This window comes from Arachis hypogaea, chromosome 2, assembly GCF_003086295.3.
Source record: "Arachis hypogaea cultivar Tifrunner chromosome 2, arahy.Tifrunner.gnm2.J5K5, whole genome shotgun sequence".
NCBI classification, from domain to species: domain Eukaryota; kingdom Viridiplantae; phylum Streptophyta; class Magnoliopsida; order Fabales; family Fabaceae; genus Arachis; species Arachis hypogaea.
This window is the reverse complement of record NC_092037.1, coordinates 64,785,007-64,808,419: the sequence shown is the minus strand read 5'-3', so window position 1 is coordinate 64,808,419 and position 23,413 is coordinate 64,785,007. Positions and strand designations below refer to the sequence as shown.

At 33.6% G+C, this 23,413-nt stretch overlaps 1 protein-coding gene across 2 annotated transcripts; it reads left to right on the top strand.

The window, feature by feature from the left end:
• Positions 1-6,065: 6,065 nt before the first annotated feature.
• LOC112746266 (transcription factor bHLH48) lies at positions 6,066-12,112 on the top strand. 2 transcript variants are annotated; one of them, XM_025794936.3, is made up of 7 exons: positions 6,066-6,928; positions 7,038-7,169; positions 7,352-7,417; positions 10,221-10,289; positions 10,547-10,618; positions 11,061-11,268; positions 11,648-12,112. In XM_025794936.3, exons 1-7 carry the CDS (start codon positions 6,497-6,499, stop codon positions 11,683-11,685), a joined length of 1,017 nt encoding a protein of 338 aa, XP_025650721.1. In that variant the 5' UTR covers positions 6,066-6,496; the 3' UTR covers positions 11,686-12,112. The 2 variants fall into 2 exon arrangements, with proteins under 2 accessions (XP_025650721.1, XP_072074437.1); XM_072218336.1 differs by having other exon boundaries at positions 6,111-6,928; positions 7,038-7,175.
• Positions 12,113-23,413: the final 11,301 nt, after the last annotated feature.

Sequence of the window (23,413 nt, the reverse complement as noted above, 5' to 3'; positions counted from 1 at the left end):
CTCCCATACTGCTGGTCCCCCTCCAAAAAAGCAAAAGACTGTAGGGACTTACAGCCTGGATGACAAGGAGTTTGATGGTGTGGCCTTTGCCACGAAGTTGATTGCTCCTCACGGCCAGGTTTTGACTGACAACGTGTCAATCCTTCACCATCTTGACTTCATAACAAGCAATAGTATTCGGATGGCCAACCTTGGTGCGGCCTTCTCCCGAGTTGTCCAGGAGTCCCCAATTCGTGCGGCCAAGGCATTTATGGAGGATGCCAAGTCTGAGTTTGACAGAATTAAGGCTTTGAAAGACGAGCTAGATGCTAGGATGGCTAAATTGGAGCTTGATGTTGAGAAGGAGAAGGAGCATGCTACTGTGGCAGAGGTAGCTGCTAACCTGGCAAAGGAGACTGCCAAAAAGTATAAGGAGAGCTATACTCGGACCTACGGCGAGTTGCTGGAAACTAATGAGAGGCTTTAATTTGCCCAAGATGATTATGCCAAGCTTCAGGGACATATGGTGAGCAGTATGATCGACATGTATGAGATCCTTAAGGCTCAGGTCCGAGTTCTTGCTCCCGAGGCCGATCTCTCCTTATTCAGTATGGATAATGTGGTGGAGGATGGCAATATTGTGCCTGCCCCAGATGATGATGATGAGGGTCCTCCCCTTGTGCCACCGGCCAAGGCTTCTGCAGCTTCAGCCTCTTCAAATCCTTCTGCCGAGGTGGTCCCTCCTAGGCCCGAGCCTGACGTGGAGATTTTAAACGGGCCAAATGGAGTTGTCACTGCCACCTCGATCTCGACCGTACTTCCTCCTCCTCCTAAGGATGTTGCTACTGGGGCAAACTTGGATCCCCTATAACTTGTTGTGTCTTTGTTTTGCTTGTTTATTGGTATAGTCCGACTTGTGGACTTTGGACTCGTTTAGTTTTTTGTAAGTCTCTATGGCTGACTTTTGACATTTGGTTGCTTCTTAGCAACTTTTATTTTAAAAAACAAACACTTTAAACTCCTGGGCTGCCCTTTAGGCAGCCTTTGAGTCTTTAATGCTTTAATTTGAAGGATGCCTTTTACTGCTACGTTAGTTAAACCTTTAATGTTTGGAGGTGTTCTTTCATTACTTTTTACCCTTGCAATCCTTGTGGATTTTATAGAGGTTTGGTACTTCCCAGTCCGACCTCCTTTGAGTGGTAATGTGGGTTTTCTACCCTTGCCTTTTGGATCATGCCTTGCTTTGAGTTTGTGTTGTCAACCCTCTACTTTGGCGAAGTTATCCTTGCGGCTTGGCGTCCGAGCTTTTAGTCACTTGTCCGATAACTTTTTAGTGTTCTTTACATAGAACATTTTTGGTTTCGAACAACTTTTGTAGCCCTGTTTTCAGATCGTGCCTTCTTTGAGTGGAGTTATACCCCCTTTTAGCTAAGCACCTTTGAGCTTTAAGTTGTTTTTCAACCTTTTTGGCTTTTTACTTGTTCTTTTCTTGAGGTTGTACTTGTTTCTTTGGGTTGCGCTTCTTCTTAGCTGACGTCGACATGTATGGCTTTGTTACCCGAGCTCTTAATCATATTCCAACAACCTTTTTAGGTAGTGTTTCGAGGGAAACCTTTTCTTTATAGTTTGCTTGGACGACTTTTTAGATCCGTTTCGAGATCGTGCTCTTGCTTTACGTAGAATCCTTTTCAAGACTTTATACCCTTTTAGCTGAGCACCTCGGGCCTTGGTTTTTTAACCTTTATTTGGCCTTTGCAGGCTATTTTTTTCCCTTTTCTAGTGATCCTTTCATTGGTCCGACTTCTCTGCTGGTCCTTCTTAAGTTATTTTTAGTAATCCTATTTTTAGTTAGACCTCGTCAGGTCACTTTTTATGGGTTATTTTTTATAACTTCTTACATTAACTTGCTTCTATCGCTTCATGATGAGCGGATAATTTATACGCTTTTTGGCATTGTTTTTAGGTAGTTTTTAGTAGGATCTAGCTACTTTTAGGGATGTTTTCATTAGTTTTTATGCTAAATTCACATTTCTGGACTTTACTATGAGTTTGTGTGTTTTTCTCTGATTTCAGATATTTTCTGGCTAGAATTGAGGGACCTGAGCAAAACTCTGATAAAAGGCTGACAAAGAACTGCTGATGTTGTTGGATTCTGACCTCCCTGCACTCAAAGGGATCGATCAAATCAATACTTTTTTATAGTCTTGACAGAAGGGCTAATGTTATCGTAATAGATTACCCAGCACGAGGTTGAACTAGATCTCGCACAGCAAGGAACGAAGTCAAATCCGCTTTCCGGGCCGGGATCGATAGATAAGTGGAAGTCATAAAAAAGAGATCTTTCTCTTCGCACCTAAGATCAAGAGGAAGCTCATTGACTATTGGGATAACTTGAATATGACTATGTTAAGGTTTCAGATAACTGCCTCCCATTAGTGATTTCATACCAGTTGAAGGACCCACGAGCCTTCTCATTGAATCCAAGAAACTACTTGCCCCCTCAAATCCTACCCTTCCCGCCGTACTAGCAACCCGGTCCGCTTCGAGATCAGTTTAATCAGCGGCTACGTCCGCTTAAGTACTAACTTCTGCTCGGTGGTATTGAATAATTTTCCATAGTAGTTTAGAGAATACATTAGCGTGCATCTAACTGACACAACAGATTGGGAACTAGTTGCACTTAGTTGGGGACCAATGAATACAAGCACTAGCTACCCGATATACAATGTTAATGAATATCAGTTCCATTTTTTACAGTAGTTGATTGGACGAAAAACAGATAATACCGGAATTTGGATTCATGGGGATTCAGGCAGTGGTCATTCTAATTGGTTTGGTGTGTTGCACAACATAATTCAATTAGAGAATTTCTGTCGCACTACGTGCAAAGTGTGCGTGTTTAAATGTGAATAGTATGATCTAAGTTTGTGACAAGAAACACGAAAGCACAAGGACTACGATATCACTGAAGTTAATGTAACCAAGAAATATAGCCACTACGATCTTTTTATTCTACCTCAAAATGCACGACATGTATACTATTTACCTTATCCGAGTTCATGCAAGTCTAGTTGGTTGGTTGTGGTTAAGACTAAGCCAAGAGGCCGCATCGAGTCTTATGGGATAGAGGGTTAGGAACCTTACCAGATTGATGACCCAACTCCTTCGAAAATGGTGGTTAATACCAGTGATCCAATCACTCTTAGGTCAGCTATTATGGATGATGGTATTATTGACTTTGGAATAGATGACGACGCACTGCCACCAGAGGATGATGATCTTCAAGAAGAAGACAGGGTCGATGGCGATGAAGAAGAGGAAGACGAGTTCAATGATCAGGAAATTACTTTGGAAGAGGAGGATGGTGAACCAGAGGAAGAAGATGATAAATCTAAAAAGCATTGCTTCAGATATTTCAATTACCATCATTTCGTATTTTTAATTTGTATATTTGATATTTCACATTAGATTTAAAGTATTGTTTCAATTATTAATTATCATGGTACATTATAGATGGACGGAAAAAGATCATTAAAAAACATTTACCGTCGGAATTACCATCGTAATATACTAATGTAACAGCTCAACCAAATTTCCAAGAACAAATTAAGGAAAAATATTTCCATCGGCATTACTATAGGATTAATTCGCCGGTAAGACAGCGCAAAGGCATATGCTTTGGCACCAACGTTACCGCCAGAAAATTTTTGACAGTAATTTGTTACAGATTTTGTTTTCTTGATAACCATATTCCGTCGCAAAATCTGACACAAATTACCATCGGACGAATAAAATCCGACAATAATTTGTTACTGGCGAGGTTTTATCCGACAGTAAAAAGTGCATCGTCAGATTTTATTCATTTTTCTGACAGTACATTCGACGGTACTCAACGTTTTTCTTGTAGTGGTCATTAGTAATTTATATTTTATCAAATTATTATCTCATATGATCTTTTGAGGTAAATTTGGTTGATGACTATATACCAGTTCAGTGGGAGTTAGTATATTTTTGCCGGACTTGTGTGTTAGTAACATTCCTCTTTTATATTAGGAATTCGAATACATTGAGATAATTCTACAAGTACATTCAGATTATCAGAAAAAGAATTATGTTGTAAGACCTTAAAAGGATTTGATATATAGGATTGCAAGGTTATAATCCCCTCAACTCTACGAGAGACAAATACATTCTTATTAAGTATCTCAAGAATGTTATAAAATTTAAAGTGCACGGGTTTTTTTATGTTTTAACAGTAGTTTGATAGATACTAAATTTATACACTTACGATTATTTTGTATATTATTAGTATTTATGGCAGATATTTAAATGAGTTAAATAATGGATCACCAAATAGTAGTCAAACAAGTTTATTATAGCAAAACATTACATGTTCATATATATAAAGTCAAAAAATAAAGTTAGAGATCATTTATTATTTTTTTAGATATCAAAGCAATTTTGATCCATTACATGTATATTTGTATGCTCATTAGAAGAGTTCTTTTTTTTGCACTCAATTTGAAAGAACTCTTTTAAAATGTGTTGAGAAGAAACTTATTACTCTTTTCACTAAAGTACTTGAATATAAAATATTTTTTGAAGACATCCAATTTGGCGACTATAAAATACTTGTTACAAATTGTGAAAATAGATTTAAAAGACCATTTGAGTTATTTTGTGACGATGTGTCAGTAGTTTAATATTTTAAATTGTTAAATAAAAGAGTTCAAAGTGTTTAAATATCTATTGAACATATTAGCACAAATTCCACAAATGCATGCATATTTGTTTAGTAAGAATAAACACCCAATGTCTTTCATGTGAATCTTATTCAAGTGGGTGTCATATCATTTTACGATATGTTATTTCAGTGGAAATATATATTTCTCATTTGGATCCTCATATAGTTTAGACAAATTTATGATATAGATATTTCTACAGAAATAAAATATTTAATTTTATTTTTACTTTGACTTATGATTTCATAAAATTTATTAAAATTGGAATAATTAAATAGACATGTATGAGATCATTTTCACATGTAACTTTTAAATTACTCATCCAAATTTAATCTATGTTATTAAGTTTATTAGTATAATGTCATCATGGTTCAGTTGCGACTCTAATATATTTATGAGTAATACATATACTTGATCATAATCACATTAACTACTTCATATTATATGACTTATATAAGTGATCTTATTTATTGTTATAAATACTAAATGGAATAAATTATTATTATTATTATTATTTTGATTTGAATTTAAATGTTTTACAACAAAATATTCTATTTTACTTAGGTCTTCAAGGTTTAATGAAAATTACTAGCTAAATATAAATAGAGTTTCAGAATTTTAGTTAGTTCTAATATACCAAAATCACTTTGTAATTCTTATTCTATTAGAGAGTTGTTACTCAAGTTAGAATAAAACTTTCGTAGATTTTAGTTCAATTATACTATGTATACATAATACATAGATAATTCCGTTAGTAACCGAAAAAGCTAAAAACTTTTAATATGGAAGTAAGATGAGTAATATACTTTAATATGGTAATTTTTGGTATTTTTTTAAATTGTGGGAGTACACAACTTGGACCCTCCGATTTGTATTTAAAAAGTGGAAAAAAATTCAGAATACATAAATCGGACCATGCGAGTTGTTTGATTTTAAAATTTTACTTAAGAAATCGTATGGTTCGACTTGTGGTTGGACAAATATGAATTTCAGAAGTTAGAAAACGGACCTTCGAATTATTTGTTGTCAATTTTTTTATGAAATGGAATATCTAAAGCAACTCAGACCCTCCGAATTATTCCATTAACACCATATGGTCGTAAAGTACCTATATTCCTCATATCCGAGTTCACTGTTACTTCCATATTCAAATTAAAAGGTGAACCGAAAATGTAGTGAAGACAATTTTTTTTGACTTATTTAGCATTAATTTTAAATAGGCAATTGCTATGGTCTCTAAAGAATAATACTTTACTTATTTAAAAAAAGGTTAAAAATTAATATTTAATTAAAAAAATTATAACAATAAATCATTTTTAAATATTTAAGATGACATATTATTTTTCTGTTAAGAAATAGGTATAAATGGGCACTAGACGAGACAGAGTAGCTAGCAACGTTGCTTTCAGAGTGCTTCAAATGGCGGAGAAGAACCAATCCCACAAAGAGAATCACAGACCAGAAACACACAGAAGACAGTTCAATTAGAGTGAGAAAGAAAGAGAGACATACCCAGAACCACATTGACCGCCATTAAAAGCGCTTCCCCCTTTTTTCAAGTCTTAGCATCAGTTACAAGTTACAAATAATCATATACTCCCAAACACGCCATAGTCCCTCATGCTTCCCTTTTAGCACTACAAGGCTTCAAAAAAATCTCAAAACCCAAACAACAACGCTAGGTTCTCGAGTTTCCCACCATTATCAACAATAGACCCGGTTCGGGTTTTTCAGTTCCTTACGGTTCATTTCGGTTTGTTTCTCTTTCTCAGTTCATGGAGCACGCCGCACTAGACTCCATCCAATTCAACGAGCAAATCCAGGGGCTAATGGCTCCGGCGCCGGAATCCACCAACTCCTTCACGGCGCTCCTCGAGCTACCTCCGCCGCAGGCCGTCAAGCTACTCCACTCGCCGGATAAGGCTCCCACCGGTTCCGAAAAACCGCCCTGCCACGCCAGCATCCTGAAACCCTATCCCTCCATCATGAGCATCATCGACGGAACCCGCAAGCTCACGTTCCCTTCCAACACCGCCCTAATCGAGCGCGCTGCGAGGTTCTCCGTGTTCGCCGGAGAGGGACCGCTGGCTCCACCGGTGGCGGAGGTAAAAAACGAGCCGCCGGAAACCGATTCCAACCCGAGCTCGACTCAGTGCGATCCTGCGGTTGAGAACAAGGGCGCGAAGAGGAAGGAGCGAGAGAAGAAGGTAGTTCCGAAAACGCTCTAATCGATAAAACCGTTCCGATAAATTAGGGTTTCTGATTTTTTGAGCTAATTTAGGGGGCGAATTCGGTGGTTATGTGATAAAAACGCAGGTTAAGGCGAGGTCGAAGAAGAGCAAGAGTGTCGCTGCCGCCGAAAGTTCCGGCGACGGCGAGAAGCTTCCGTACGTTCACGTTCGCGTTCGTCGAGGTCAAGCCACTGATAGCCATAGCTTAGCAGAGAGGGTAAACGTAATCTGTTTCTTTAATTATAGTCATTAAATTAAATTTTGCCTTAGCAAAAAGGTTTAGTAATGATAGTTTTTTATTTTAAAAATTAATTACTTGTACTTTTACTTTTGCAAGTTATATTTATTAATTTTATATTTATTTATAATTTTTATTTAAATTAATTGATTTGGTTTCAGGCAAGGAGAGAGAAGATAAATGCTCGGATGAAACTTTTGCAAGAGCTGGTCCCCGGTTGCAACAAGGTCGGTCCATTCCCCCTTTTACTCTTTAACCACTCTAGTTGTTGCAATAAATAAATACTAGAAGTATTAATTAATAATTAATTTGAACTTTTTATTTTGGGTTTTCTGTTTTATGATTATGTTATGATTTTCTGTCTAATTTGTCTCCGAAAAAGTGCAATTGTCTCTGGTTACGGGGTTTAAGAAAGGAAAGCACGAATCGGATTTTGTTCGTTGTCACCTTTTAGCCTCAAGAAAAAGAAAGTGTATGCTTTTACCTCAAAAATAAATAAAAAATAAAAATGAAGCTACGCCGGCAAGTTCCACCAAGTCAGATATACGGGTGTCTTTTTTGAAAGTGGTCGTCTTTCCCAACAACGTCGTCGTCTCAACTTCTTGCACGCTTCTTCTTTAACGATATCGTCATCGTGGTTGTTGTCTTCTTTTTCTTTTATTTTTTTTATTTAATTTCTTTTTTTTTTCTTTAGTCGCTTTTGTTATCATGATAGTCATCTTTCTTTACAAAAATTTTAATTAACGTTTTGATGTATAATACAAAAATTTTAATACATAACATAAATTTTTAAAAGATTATATATTTAAAATATTAATATTTAACTAATAAAATATACACATAACATAAATATATAATACAAAAAATTTGGTATATAATACAAAAATTTTTAGTGTATTTTAATATACAGTACAAAAACTTTTAAAAATTATATGTCCAAAATATTAATATCTAATAAATTTTTGTGTTTTCTAATAAAAATTTTTATAGTAAAAAAAAGTAGAAAAAAAGAAAAACGATGAGGCATGTGTATGTTTTTTTTGTTGAACTTAGTTAGGAAAAGACTTGTACATGGCAACGGAAAAAAAACCGCTCATTACTATTATTTACTAATGGCATTTGCGTATTTTAACCCTTCTTTATCCTATTTGCGTATTTACTAGTGGCCTTTTCTTTCATTATTGGATTAAATTAATTATAACTTACAACTTAGAGTTTCTGAAGGTTAAATTTGTCGTTCCAACTTGATCTTCTGTTTTAGGCTTTAGCCTTTTAGCATGTTTGGAATGAAGAAACGAAGTCACTCTTACCCAAGCTATTTTAATAATTAATTTTACCATACAGAAGCAAATTTTACTATATAGTCCAAATAATACATAGGATGTATAAATTGTTTATGTAAATTTTTTAACATAAACGTTTAAAATTGTTTGACTCAACCTGTCAACCACCTATTATATCAAGAGTCATACAAACATAGTTGATTATGTAAATAAATAATCATCAAGATTTTAATTTTTAAAATTTCCAAGCATACCTTTATGATATATCCAGTTAATGTTGCATGGAGTTGGAGGTAACTAATAGCAAAAATTTCTCCATCGTCCATTTGGTTTCGTCCCAGTAATTTATTTCTTACTTTGGATTTTAGACGTTAATTGTGAAAGAACCTGTTCTTAACCTAGACAAAATTTCACATCAAGACAAGGATGTTACCCTAAAATTGAAGTATCGTGACTTTTTATTTTTCTACAAATTAAATTTCTTTTTTAGGAAAGGACAAAAGATATACGCTACATGAGGTGTAACAGGACAGTTGGGGTAATCCTCATTGGTTTCTTTCCTCAACCTTCTGGCTTATAGAAGAGACAGGAGGGTCGCGGTGTGGGGGCGAGAAGAGAGGTTTCTAGCTGGATTTCTGGCTTCAAGTGAGAGACACATAGTTGGGTGTGTTGAAAGTTTGGGACTCTAAGGGTGTGTTTGGAAATGCTTAACTTAAACTTATTTCAATAATTTTTATTTGTATAATCGATTTTTAAAATAATTGATTATGTGATAATCAATTTATGTTTGAATTATAATCTTTTTTAAAATATTTCTTTCTCTTATAAGCTGTTTTTTAGCTTAAATTTTAGTTTTGATTATAATATGTTTAAAAGATTTTACCCAAACATGATTATTTTCTTGCAAAAGACTCTTTTTTTGGTGAAAATAAGTCTTACGTTGATGGTTTCCAAACACACCCTATGATATGTATCCATGGGTCCCCTAAAGGGAAGTTTAAATGTTAAACCAGCTTGTGATGGTGATGGTTCCATCATCTCACCGGGTTTGGTATCCATCAATCATTTAGGTGATTAAGAAAGAATGCATGCCTTTGGTAGTGCATCTACCCAACGGAGGGACCTAACTGGCTTTTAACATTGTACTTGATCAAAATCAGTTCCACCTAAAATTAATAGATACCTCTATCTACAAAATTTAAGTTTGTACTATGGGTTGTTGTGATAATGATATTTTCAAGTAGGGCCTTGAATTATCCTATCTTGCAAGTCTGTATTGGGACACTGGATAATTTATCAGATGGCAACATTGATGTATTGGGGTTGCAAAATATAATTTTAACATTAGAATCATGGTTAATTCCTCCCCAAGATTTTGCACTCTTAATGATTTTCGCCCATCATTACACGTGTCTCTTCTTTTCATTTGTTTCTGTATCTTTAGACCTTATAATCAGGATTTAGTTTGAATGTAGCTTATCTGAATCATGATGCAGAAAACAGATCATTCTGCTTTTTGCAGCAATGAGAAAAACTAGTGTGTATTAACCAAAATATATAAATCTAGTTGCTGAATGTTTCTCAACATTTGAGAAGAATCTAATTGGGACACTTAAATACAATTCTCCCTTTGTATTACTAATTCATGTGCTACTTTTTATCACGTTTGCATCAAGACTATAATGTTTTATTCTCTCTTTGATCCATTAAGTTGAACTTAGCTGAGATGACAAAGTTTGCTTAACAGATATCAGGCACAGCATTGGTTCTGGATGAAATCATCAACCATGTCCAATCTCTACAGCGACAAGTGGAGGTCAGATTCTAATGTAGGAAATTGTTTTGGCACAAAATGAGAATTGAGAAGTGGCTGTTAGCAATCTGGTTCTTAGTCTAACTGGATAATGCAACAATCTTTGTCAATGTTTGATCTACCAAGTGAACTGTAAACGTAAACATATATAAAATTATTGCGAAGAACTGTGGATCTTTCTATTGGAACACTCTGCAGTTTTATTGAGTTATCCCCATCAAACTTTTTCTCATTCTGATTTACTTATGATCTCGTTTCAGTTTTTATCAATGAAACTAGCAGCAGTTAACCCAAGAATTCATTTCAACCTTGACAGCATAATGCCTAATGAAGTAAGTATTTATGAAATGATTTTATTTTCCCCATTTTCTATTCTGCTGAAAAAGAATTTATGTATGTTTCTTTGTGGAGTAATCTGAACTATCCTAACATGGCTTACTTTGGGCTCCAGAAGGGAGATTCCATCTATTATTCCTTGAAAAAATATTTAAGTATTATTTCTCAGTAAAACACAAATGCTTGCACTCAATTATCTAGATCCATTATAGTCGCTAAGTGAAATTTCTCTGGGGAATTTTTACCAAAAGACCATTGCATTTGCTCCTCCATTCCATAAATTGATGGAAAATATCATTGAAAATAATGCTTGAATGTGTTCAGTTGGAGTTGGCATAGGTTTTGTCATTTTTTAGATGAAGCAACCGGTCCACTTCGGCCAATTCAGATTTTATTTACTTTCCAACTGCTGATAAAATTTTGTTTGCCAACTTAAAGGGGGCATCTCTAATGGACAGTAGCATTCCTAACATGGTTTCACCCCTCATGTGGCCGGAAATCCCAAACAATGGAAATAGAGAACAATATCAGCAACCATGGCAATTTGATGCATTCCAGCAACCAGTTTGGGGAAGGGAAGAAGAAAACACCAATTTCATGACTCCCGAAAACTCAATGTTGAGTTATGATTCATCAGCTAATTCAGGTAGATACGGGTTAAGCTTCTATTTCACCGGCATCTTCTGAAACAGCACATTAAATTTTTCTCCAATTTAAACTCATCGCTTTTCCTACCAAAATACTACATTGGTTTCCTTAATAGGGATTGCAGCTGTCTTTGCATTAATGAAGATCACAAACAAATCTGGGAGGGGATGCTAATGAATAAGATAGCGCATTCAAGCAGTTATCGAACAAACTAGAAAACTCTTAAATTTATTCAAATTAATACATTTGCATCGCTTAGACAAGTACATGGCTGTTATTAAATGTGTCATGAGAGCATGGGAATTCTAAATCTGATTTTCTTTATATTTATTTTTTGTTAAATTACCTTTGAATTTAACAACTAGATTGTGATACAGTACCTCTGCAATCGAATCAGTTGAAGATGGAGCTCTGAAGGGAGTACAGAAGTGGTGTGACTAGTAGCAAATAGCCTAGTATTGTATATATCAATATAGTATTAGCAGTTAGCAGTGATTTGAGGAGCCTCATCATTTGCAGAGTTTCCTTGTCTTCTATTTTGTCAGTCAGTTGGAAACTTGGAATTTCTTCGGCCAGCAAGGAAGAAGAATTGGTATGCTATTTTTATATAAAATATTGGTGTTACTACTTACTATGTATACCTACAGTGGGCATTCAATCAATGAGGTGATTGAGTCTGAGTGATTCAAATTGTAAGATCATTTCCTTGAACGCCACTGTAACTTAACTATCATTGAAGTTTGTTGCTTTGTCCTTTAAGTGCTCCGAAGAGGGTTTGTTCTTTTGTGAAGATTTTTTCATGAACAAGTTACTCCAATTCTATTGTGATCCGTTGTTCCCAACAATGGTGTAGCACCAACTTGCTAGGTTTTATTTTGATTCTGCACCGATTTTGCATTGTCATATGGAAGACTATATAATATTTAATTATGAAACTATTGATGATTCATTCAAAATGCGATGGATCATTCGGAAACACAGCACTTAGGCAATGATCTAAAATTATCAAATGTCCCATTAAAACGCCGTATCAAAACAGAGAAGGAAAAGTTGAAAAAATGCAGCGGGAAAGACCGTAGCAAATCTGAGTTGTACCAGAAATCTAAAGGCTATATTTTCTGTTTCTCTTGTTTTTATTCCGTAAATAGGAAAAACTTCAAAAACTAAGCCATAAATAAAAATTGTTTTTTCATGAAGTTGAATTTTATCTATTTATAATATATTAATAGAGAATTCAAGGTAGTCCCAAAATTATTTTTAAATTTTTTATTTCACTCTATGTTATTATATAAGATTTTTCTTCTGAGTAGCATAATCTTCTATTTTTATATTATACCATATATTTTTTTGTTGTATTTTTATTTCTTCATAATAACCCATATTTGTATAATGTCATATGATTCTTTTTTTAATATTATTTCTCTTTATTAGTTATAGTTGAGTTATTAGTTATAAAATTAGCGTTTAATCTTAACTTTTCATATTCTATTACTCTTTATTTTTATATAGGTTATATTATTGTTTTCAATGTTAATGTTAAGAGTATATATCCATTTTGGGCCTCTAAGAATTTCAGACTGAACATTTTAGTTCCCAACTAAAATTAATTACTCGATTGGTCCCTAACAATTAATTCCGTCAGTCATTTAGGTCCTTTACTCCGTTAATTTTAACGGAAGACAAAATAGTTTCTGACAACTCTAACAGGAGACAAAATGGTCCCTGATCTTTTCTGTTCGAAAACGACACTGTTCTCTCTCAATTTTCATCATATATCGCATAACACTAACAGTCTAACACTGTAACTTCAAACTACACAATGCACACTCTATAAATTTAATGTTCACAAGAAAAAAATCCTCAACTTGTTCTCAACCAATTCATACTCAGGAAACTAATGCCTATGTCTTTCAACTAGTTGTCGTCTTCGATGGATCCCATGAATCCAAACAGCAAGTCTGATTTGTTAAGACTCGTCGTCGTCGTTGCCATCTCCCTCCTCCTATGCCCTAACATCTCCATGACCACATTGTTCACCACTCCGATCGCTTTCTTCGGTTTCTTCTCCGAACCAATGTTCAGTCATTGCTTCAGTTTCCATATGAGCGGCAACGGCGACATTGCTCGTTGTAATAGCTTGGATGTGAGGTCGAAACTGTCTGCCAACTTGGACTCCGGAAAAGAAGGAATGGTGCACTCGGTGTCTATTTCAAATGAGAATTTGCATATGATGTCGAAGGAGAATCTTTTCATAATGTCCTAATGTCTAATAATCTATATTGCTTGCTGGAGAGTGGAGAAAGGCGTGCCCTTGGAGTAGTTGTGGAACTTGGTCTTGAGTATGTCGTGGACCTTGTCAGGGTTGGAGGTGATGTTATAAAAGACGTGGAAGTGGATGCTTTTGGTGGGTGAAGTGCAGAAGAGGTGGATGTACCAGTCACAAAGATTTAGGAAGTGTGTGGTCTATGACATGTTGAGGTAGGTGCGACACGTGTGACAATTACACCATGGATTAATCTTGGAGTTAAAGAGGAGGAAGAAAAAGATGGAAAAGAAGACTGTGAAGGTGAAAAAGGAGAGTATGAATGTTAGGGTTATGCGAGATATGATAAAAATTGGAGAAGAACATTGTCATTTTCGAATAAAGGGGTCAAGGATCATTTTGTCCCTTGTTAGAATTGTTAGAGATCATTTTATCCCATGTTAGAGTTTTCAAGGACCATTTTGTCTTCCGTTAGAGTTGACGGAGCCAAGGACCTAAGGCTACATTTGTTTCTAAGAACAGGACATGATAAGACATTGATGAACAGAGATACAAAATTTTGTATTCTTGTATTCTGTTTTGTGATAAACTAGAACAAATTATGAAAATTCAATTTATTCTCATTTTTTTATTCAAAAAATTTGAGATGAAAAATATAACAATAAAAAATATAATTATGAAAAATTAACAAGAATAATGAAAGAAAAAATAAAAAATAAGTTGTATCTCTTGTTAGTGTCTCAGTGTCCTTCCTGTCAAAATGGACACAAAATACACTAATTTAGTATCTCTGGACACATTGTCTCTGTCCATGTCTCCTCTGCCAAACACGATTTTGTGTCTCAATGTCCTTGTCTTAGTGTCCCTGTCTCTGTAAACAAACGCAGCCTAAGTGACTGACAGAATTAATTGTTAAAGACCAATCGAGTAATTAATTTTAGTTGGGGACTAAAATGTCTGGTTTGAAATTATTTGAAGACCAAAATAGGTATATACTCTAATATTAATTATTTTTAATTGATATAAATTTAATTAAAATCTAATTCCTTCTCTCCTTTCATACTCATTACCTCTTCTTATCTTTACTATATAAATCAATATTTATTTCATTTTGTTCCTCTTCTTATATTTACTATATAAATCAAGATTTATTTCATATTTTTTTTATCTCCTCTCATATAATTTTATATCTCTTTCTCTTTCTCTTTTTCACTCTCCACTCTTGCTAATTTTTTGCATAACTAGAATTTGGTTGATGACTATAATTTTTATTTTTATTTTTTAATTTATTAAACGTATGTACTAGATGATTGTATGATTGTGTTCATTAATTTTTTTCATTTTTTGTGTAATTGTATTAATTAGTTATATGGTGCCTTTATCGTCTACAATCTACGTATCACTTCTTTTTTCTTTCAACCATTTATATTTTTAATATCATTTAGTTGAAACAATGTTGTTAAAAATATATGTTATTATGATTCATAAAAAATAAAATTTAAAAATCAAATATTATTTTTAATTATTAAAATATTAATAATATTCATTCTTATATTTTTTCTAATAATTTTATCATTGTATTATAGTATTTAAATATAACCTAGAAAAAGATAAAAAAAATAATAAACAAAAGTAACTATTTAAAAAATAAAAAAATAATGATATGAAGTAAGGTGAATAAACTCAATAGATTGTTTCTATTACTTATAGTACAATTTTTGTATAATTTTATTAATTTTATAATTTTTAAATTTTAAATTAATTTTTATTATTTTAAATTATTATTTATCACCAACCGTCATAAAAGTTAATAGTTGGGCTACACATTTAAACCTTATTGTATCTAAGTCTAACAAAGCAGGCCTAACACCAAAAGAACCCACTCTCATTAAAGAGTGTGGTTACATGCGCCGGAAATCTCAAATGTTACCACTCCTTTTCGTGCTCTAATATGAAAAATTATTCGTTCCTCAAACTCAAAATTGCAACAAAGAAATTTCAAATCTCTCCCAAAATCTCTCAAATTCTCTGCGAAAACTACTGGAGAATTTGGTGGTGCATTTGAATTCATCAACAAAAAACACACAAAAATAAGAACAAAGATTTCACAAGGTACTGAGTAAACTATTGTTATTATATTCAGTTAATTTCTCGCAAATCTCACATTTCTACTAGTTCGATTTAATGTTTAGTGGATCAAGTTCGTTCATTTAGTAGATCATGTTTCTCTGATTCTATTTTTTCTTATTTTTCTCCATAACTAGGGCATCAAATAAAATTGTGTTGTTAGCTTATTGGTTATGATAGATAATTCGATTCATCTCTTAGTTTAATTGAGTTCATTTGCATGCAGAAATGAATTGAATGTGTTTTTCTTGTTAATTGAATGTTTTTGACTTTTTGTTCAAATATGAACTAAATTCGGTTCATTTGTGAATTAATTGAGGTTCACTTGATACTGTTGTTAAGTATTGACAATTTTTTATTCCTTACAGCAAAAATGAAAAAGATGACCATCTCAAAAAAAGAGAAGCGGCATTACAATGTAAGCATATATACACATTAAATCAACTCTATTTTTATATTATAAATATATCATAACATAATGTTTCAAATCCTAGCAGAAAACTTACGATTTGAGATGCTCAACAAGATCGATAGCTAGGGTGTTCGCCGAATTAAGTGAAGAAAAGAAAACTATCATTGAAGAAATGGAATTCGGTGCACTGAGATATATCCCAGAATTAAATATCTCGCACAAGCTCTTGAGGAAATTGATTCTTTGCTTTGATCTCTATCATGGATCCTTGGACACTTGCTATGGCAAAATCTACATAACCCATGCCAAGATAGGATGCACCGGGCCTAAATTTAGGCGGTATTATACTTTTCATCTTTTACATTTGTATTTTTTTTATCTTTTTGTTATTTTTATATTAATTTGTTTATATTAAAATATTTCGGTTCATTCATTTAGTAGTGGCAAAAATTTTTGTTCATTTTCGGTTCATTCTTTAGTTTATTTGAGATTAATTTGGATATAGAAAATGAATTCGATGTGTTCTTGTTAATGATTGAGTCTTTTTGACTGCTTGTTCAAATCTGAATTGATTTGTTCATATTAAAATATTGTAAGGGATAATTTTTCTGAAAAAGTTGCGTATAGCAAACTGAATGAGCAACAAAAGGAGATTGTTGATAGCTTCAAAGGTGCTACTTTGGTGTTTTGACAAAATCTGTGATGGATATGAGTGTTGAAGGGGAGGGAAACTTGCTGAAATTCAAAATGACTTTCATCGTCTTCATCCAGAAATGCTTCTTGTTGCTGACAATAGTAAGCACAGTTTCTCCGGTCCATAAACCACCTGTCCTTTATGTGGAGACAGTCTGACAATGGAATTGAGCGTCTCATGTGCTGAGCTTCCTGATCAAGGGGATCAAAGCCCAGAGAGCATGACACAAACTTTTAGTTGATGATTGCGTCTTTGTGTTAATGATAATATATTTTTAATAAATGAAGTTCCCTAATCCAGAAGCAGATGATGCTCCCGAGCCACCATGGGTGGAGTACTGGATACGGAGGAGAGTGGTCAACCGGATTGTCTTTGAGACAAATTAAGAAATGGTAAATAAAAAAAATTATTTTCCTTGAAATTTTGGTTCAGGTACTTCTTTTTGAGAACTGTGAAAAGAGCATAATTGGGGGGGGGGGAGGATAGAAGAAAAGAAGGGAAAAACAAAGGAAAAGAAGAAGAAAGAAAAAAAGAAACTTGTCATCTTGCATTCGTCTTCGAAAGAAGAAACTTCTTTTGAATATGAGTATACTTCTTTCCATCACTTATCAGAAACTATCTATTTATTTAAATTTTATATTATTATTTTACCAAAATTTTTTGTATGTGTTGTAGAGAAGAAGAAGAAATGGAGAAAACACCACCAAAGAAAGAAAAAAAACCACAAAGAGTAGCGAAAAAACAAAGCAAAAAAAGGAAGATTGTTGATGAGCGGATAATTTATACGCTTTTTGGCATTATTTTTAGGTAGTTTTTAGTAGGATCTAGCTACTTTTAGGGATGTTTTCATTAGTTTTTATGAAAAATTCACATTTCTGGACTTTACTATGAGTTTGTGTGTTTTTCTGTGATTTCAGGTATTTTCTGGCTGAAATTGAGGGACCTGAGCAAAAATCTGATTTAGGCTGACAAAGGACTGCTGATGCTGTTGGATTCTGACCTCCTTGCACTCAAGATGGATTTTCTGGAGCTACAGAACTCCAAATGGCGCACTCTCAATGGCGTTGGAAAGTAGACATCCAAATTTTTCCAGCAATATATAATAGTCCATACTTTTTTCGAGTTTAGATGACACAAACTGGCGTTCAACGCTAGTTCCATGCTGCATTCTGGAGTAAAACGCCAGAAACACGTCACAAACCAGAGTTAAACGCCAAAAACACGTTACAACTTGGCGTTTAACTCCAAGAGAAGCCTCTGCATGTGTAAAGCTCAAGCTCAGCCCAAGCACACACCAAAGTGGGCCCCGGAAGTGGATTTCTGTATTTAGACTTATTTTTGTAAACCCTAGTAACTAGTCTAGTATAAATAGGACATTTTACTATTGTATTAGACATCTTTTGATTGATCTTTAGTCAGTCTTTGACCAGGTCCTTTTCCCTAATTTCGAATTTCATATCATATTTTGGAGGCTGGCCATTCGGCCATGCTTGGCCCACCATCACTTATGTATTTTCAATGGTGGAGTTTCTACACACCATAGATTAAGGTGTGGAGCTCTGCTGTACCTCGAGTTTTAATGCAATTACTACTATCTTTTATTCAATTCAAGCTTATTCCTATTCTAAGATATTGCTCATACTTCAACCTGATGGATGTGATGATCCGTGACACTCATCATCATCCGTCCCTATGAACACGTGCCTAACAACCACTTCCGTTCTACAAGCGAAAGCTAGAGAAAATATCTCTTGGATTCCTTAACCAGAATCTTCATGGTATAAGCTAGAATTATTGGCGGCCATTCTTGAGAATCCGAAAAGTCTAAGCCTTGTCTATGGTATTTCGAGTAGGATTTAGGGATTGAATGACTATGACGAGCTTCAAACTCGTGATTGTTGGGCATGGTGACAGACGCAAAAGAATCAATAGATTCTATTCCGACATGATTGAGAACCGACAAATGATTAGCCGTGCTGTGACAGAGCATTTGGACCATTTTTACTGAGAGGATGGGAAGTAGCCATTGACAACAGTGATGCCCTACATACAGCTTGCCATGGAAAGGAGTAAGAAGTATTGAAGGAAGGCAGTAGGAAAGCATAGATTCAGAAGGAACACAACATTTTCATACACTTATCTGAAATTCCCACCAATGATTTACATAAGTATCTCTATCTTTATTTTATGATTTATTTATTATTATTTTCGAAAACCATTTATAACCATTATAATCTGCCTAACTGAGATTTACAATATGACCATAGCTTGCTTCATACCAACAATCTCCGTGGGATCGACCCTTACTCACGTAAGGTTTATTACTTGGATGACCCAGTGCACTTGCTGGTTAGTTGTGCGAAGTTGTGACAAAGTGTGATTCACGTTTGAGAGTGCTACCAAGTTTTTGGCGCCATTGTTGATGATCACAATTTCGTACACCAATTGTTCAGACGGATTCAGAAAGCGAAACTAAATCCGAAGATTACTAAGAATCAGAAATAATTATTTTTTGTTATAAATATATATTCTATTTTTATTTATTGATTTTTTTACTGCTTGTTCAAATTTGAAATAATTTCGATTCATTTGTGAATTAATTGAGGTTCACTTAATGATGCTGATAAGTATTGATAATTTTGGTTCATTTCTAAGTTTATTTGAGGTTCATTTAGTTTAGTTTCACTTGGATTTGCTGAACTTGTTCATGTGTGCTTGTTAAGTTAGTTATAGCTCTAATATTTGTCAGTTGTATACATGTGATGTGTTTTTGTTGATGATTGAGTCTATTTGACTACTTGTTTAAATTTGAAATAATTTTGGTTCATTTGTGAATTAACTGAGCTTCACTTGACTACTTGTTTCTTTGCTTGTTTTCGATCATGGATTGTATGTTCAAATCATTTAAAAATTTCGGTTTATTTATTTTTTTAATTAAGGTTCATCCTGATTTTAAATCAAAACTTTTTGTATGAATTGTCAGAAGTGAAGAAGCAAAGGAGACGAGTAAAAAAAGAAAACAAAAAGAAAAAAGAATGAAGAGAAAAAATGATAGTGCTGCAAAAACAAATGTTGCTCTGAATGACCGTGACTTGACGGACGTGCGACATGATTTATCGCAGTCATAAGATTAAGTTTCTTATATAAAGTTCTTTTTCTTTCTTTGTTAAATTTTCCTAAAATCTCGTATACTTTCTTTGGATTTATTGAATTATATATATATATATATATATATATATATATATATATATATTTTGCTTAGACTACCGACTATAAATTTGGGTGGCAAAAGTGAACATGTGTTTCAAACACAGACAAGCTTGGTATGGTCTGCAAACGCACCGAGCAATACCAAGTAATTCCTGTTAACATTTATTTACTTCTTCTACTTTTAATTAGAATATCTTGGTTGATGATTTTAATTTTGTATATTTTTTATTAGAGAAAATACCCCTGAATCCCAAATTACATTTTTTAGAAGAAAAAAATGGCATGAAAAAAAGGAAAAACAAAGTTTACAACCTCCAACTATGTAAGTTGAAATACTTACGCTGGTATTTTAAATTTAGGTAATAACTTTTGTTTAATTATTGACATAAAATTTTTGTTTAATTATCAGTAGCCTAGCACCTGATCCTCAAGAACAAATCCTTGTGGTTCAAGAAGAAAGTCAATCTCAACCTCTGGATAAGTGAGTTTTTCAATTTACTTTTCTATTTATAATCAATGTGCAGATTCACTTAGTGCATATTTTCAATTCACTTTTTTATTATAATCATTCAACATTAACTCCTTTCTCGTTTACCTTCATTAGAGTTCCAATTACAATTGCTCTTCCAAGTTCTCTTGTGGAAGGGCTAAAACAACAAAAAATCTTTACCTCTGTCCCTTCGAAAACTAAAATAGAAGAAGCTTCTGTTAATGAGTAAGTTTTAGTTAAAATACTTTTTATTAGTTTTCATGCTATATAATAATAATTTCGGTTTTGAAACACATTACTATATAATCTAGCTACCAGCCCCAAACTCAACAGCAAGTCCCGGTAAAAATTTTGGAAAGGAAATTAGAGCCAGAAACTCCTTTTAATGTGTATAAATAGTTAAAATATAATTGTTAGTTTTGATGCTATATAATAATAATAATAATAATAATAATAATAATAATAATAATAATTTTGGTTCATTATTAAACACATTCCAGTGTAATCCAATTACCCTTTGAAACCCCAACAGCAAGTCCCCGAAGAAACTTTGGCAAGGCAAATGGAGCAAGAAGCTCCTTTTAATGTGTAAGTTTTACTTAAAATCATTTTTATTAGTTTTGATGCTATATAATAATAATTTTGGTTCATTATTAAACACTTTTCTATGTAATCTAGCTGCCTTCCAAAACCCCAACAGCAAGCTCCTAAAGAAACTTCGACAAGAAAATCAGAGCAAGAAGCACCTCTTAATGTGCAAGTTTTACTTAAAATCCTTTTTATTAGTTCTGATGCTATGTCATAATGATTTTTTATTCTTTCAAAAACTTTCCTCTATCATCTTGCAGTTCTCTCCGTCCTTGGCATTGAGAAGATGATGTACCTTTGTTCAGCCTTGACATAAGTCCACCGACCTTTCAACCCATAGTAACACAACTTGAAAAGTTATTAGAGGTGGTGATGGATGCTAGAGTGACAGCAGCATTGCAATATACTGAGGAAACCAGTGTCGAGCCAGGTTTGAGCACCCCTGAAGGGTACAAGACTCCGATGAAAGAAAAAGAAATAACAGAGGAGCTGAAGGAGAAATGTTATAAGTGGATGATGAAAATAAAGGTTAACGAATAAGGGGAAACCAATGAGTTTGAAATCGTATTCATGTTGGACCACAAAGCTCATTTAGAAGGGGTAGATGCCACTTTTGTCTCTAAAACCCAAACAAGACGTAGAAAATACGGTAAAATATTCGGCTATTACATTAACATTAGTGATTTTTTTAAAAAGTTTTATTCCCATATATCTAATAAATTTTCGTCCTATAGGTGGTCTCCGCAATGTGTATGCTTCTCAACAACAGAAAATATCGCAGATTTGATAAAGAAATATACTGCTTACTGACAGATACTGTGGTAGGTCAAACTTTTTATTCCTTAAGTAATTTCAATTTATTTATTAGTTTAATTGATGTTCATTTGATCCAAAAATAAATTCGATGTATTTTTGTTGATGATTGAGTCTTTATATTTGCTTGTTCAAATCTGAACTAATTTCGGTTCATTTCTTAGTTTAATTGAGATTTATTTGAATCCAGAAATGAATTCGATGTGTTTTTGTTGATGCTTGAGTCTTTATGATTGCTTGATCAAATCTGAAGTAATTTCAGTTTATTTTTTAATTTAATTGAGGTTCATTTGAATCCAGAAATGAATTCGATGTATTTTTGTTGATTATTGAGTCTTTATGACAGCTTGTTCAAATCTGAAATAATTTCGGTTCATTTGTGATTTAACTAAGGTTCACTTGATATTGCTGATAAGTATTGACCAAATTTGTTATTCCTTAAGTAATTTGGTTCATTTATTAGTTTATTTCAGTTCATTTTGCAGAATTTAATGTTGGGGAAGCATAACCACGAATACATTGATCCAAACACTATGAAGACCTACCAGATCAGTGAATTTAAGGACTACCTGCCTTTTCTTGACAAAAGAAAACTGGCATCGTATCTATTTGTACGTTGTGATTTTTGAAACTTCTTTATTAATTCTGTCGTTTGCTATCATTTAGACTGAAATATTCTATTCTTTTTCCAAATTTTATTTGTTTGCACCAGTTTGCCATGGAGGCCATTGGTGGTTGTGGATTGGTGATGTTAAGAAGAAGGTCTTCCATGTGCTTGACCCCATCAAGAAAAAAGATATACCTGAGGAAATAATAGCTTTAAATAAATTTGTTGTAAGTTATCTCTTACTTCTAGCCATTATCAATCACTCCTTGTGCCTGATTGAGCATTGTCTGTGGGCTTGGTTTTGTTCAATTATTACTAAGTTGAAGAGCACTTTTTGTATCCTTTTTAGGACTTAATAGTATCCCCATATGAGGGTCTATGCTAGGGCAAAATTTTTGATGGACAACGAAGAGGGTATTGAAACACCATATATTATGATCAGCAGTCAACGAACATCATATAAATCTTTCTTTGCTATAGTACTGTTATTAATATGTTTTACTGTACTTTTCTGTGTCTCTCCTATTAATCATATTTTACTTTCTTATTTCTTTCATAGTTAAGATTGCGGAATATATGTCATGAAATGGCTGGAAACAATTGATCCCGAAAAGATAAAAAATGGAAAATACAAATGTAAAAACTGGAAACAGGTAAGTAATTTATAAATGAATAAATTTCAATTTATTTCTTATTTCATTTGGGTTCAAATTAAGTAATTTTTTTCAATTGAATTGTAGGAAGAAGTAGATACTTTCAGGTGAAAATATGGTCCAACTATTCTCTTGGACAAAGTAATTAAATTGAGAGACAAAGTCATTGAAGCATCTGAAGTCATAAGAATCCCAAAGCCATCTGCTGCCTTCTCAAGTGTTTTTTGTAAATTCTCATAAGGGGATATAGAAAGTAAATAGGTTCAATCTGTAATTAATACTAATT

Excerpts from the sequence above, each read along its gene's own strand:
- LOC112746266 (XM_072218336.1), top strand. The coding sequence starts at position 6,497 with ATGGAGCACGCCGCACTAGACTCCATCCAATTCAACGAGCAAATCCAG. Across the intron at positions 10,619-11,060 it reads ACAGCATAATGCCTAATGAA|GGGGCATCTCTAATGGACAG; the intron begins GTAAGTATTTAT and ends GCCAACTTAAAG. Across the intron at positions 11,269-11,647 it reads TGATTCATCAGCTAATTCAG|TACCTCTGCAATCGAATCAG; the intron begins GTAGATACGGGT and ends ATTGTGATACAG.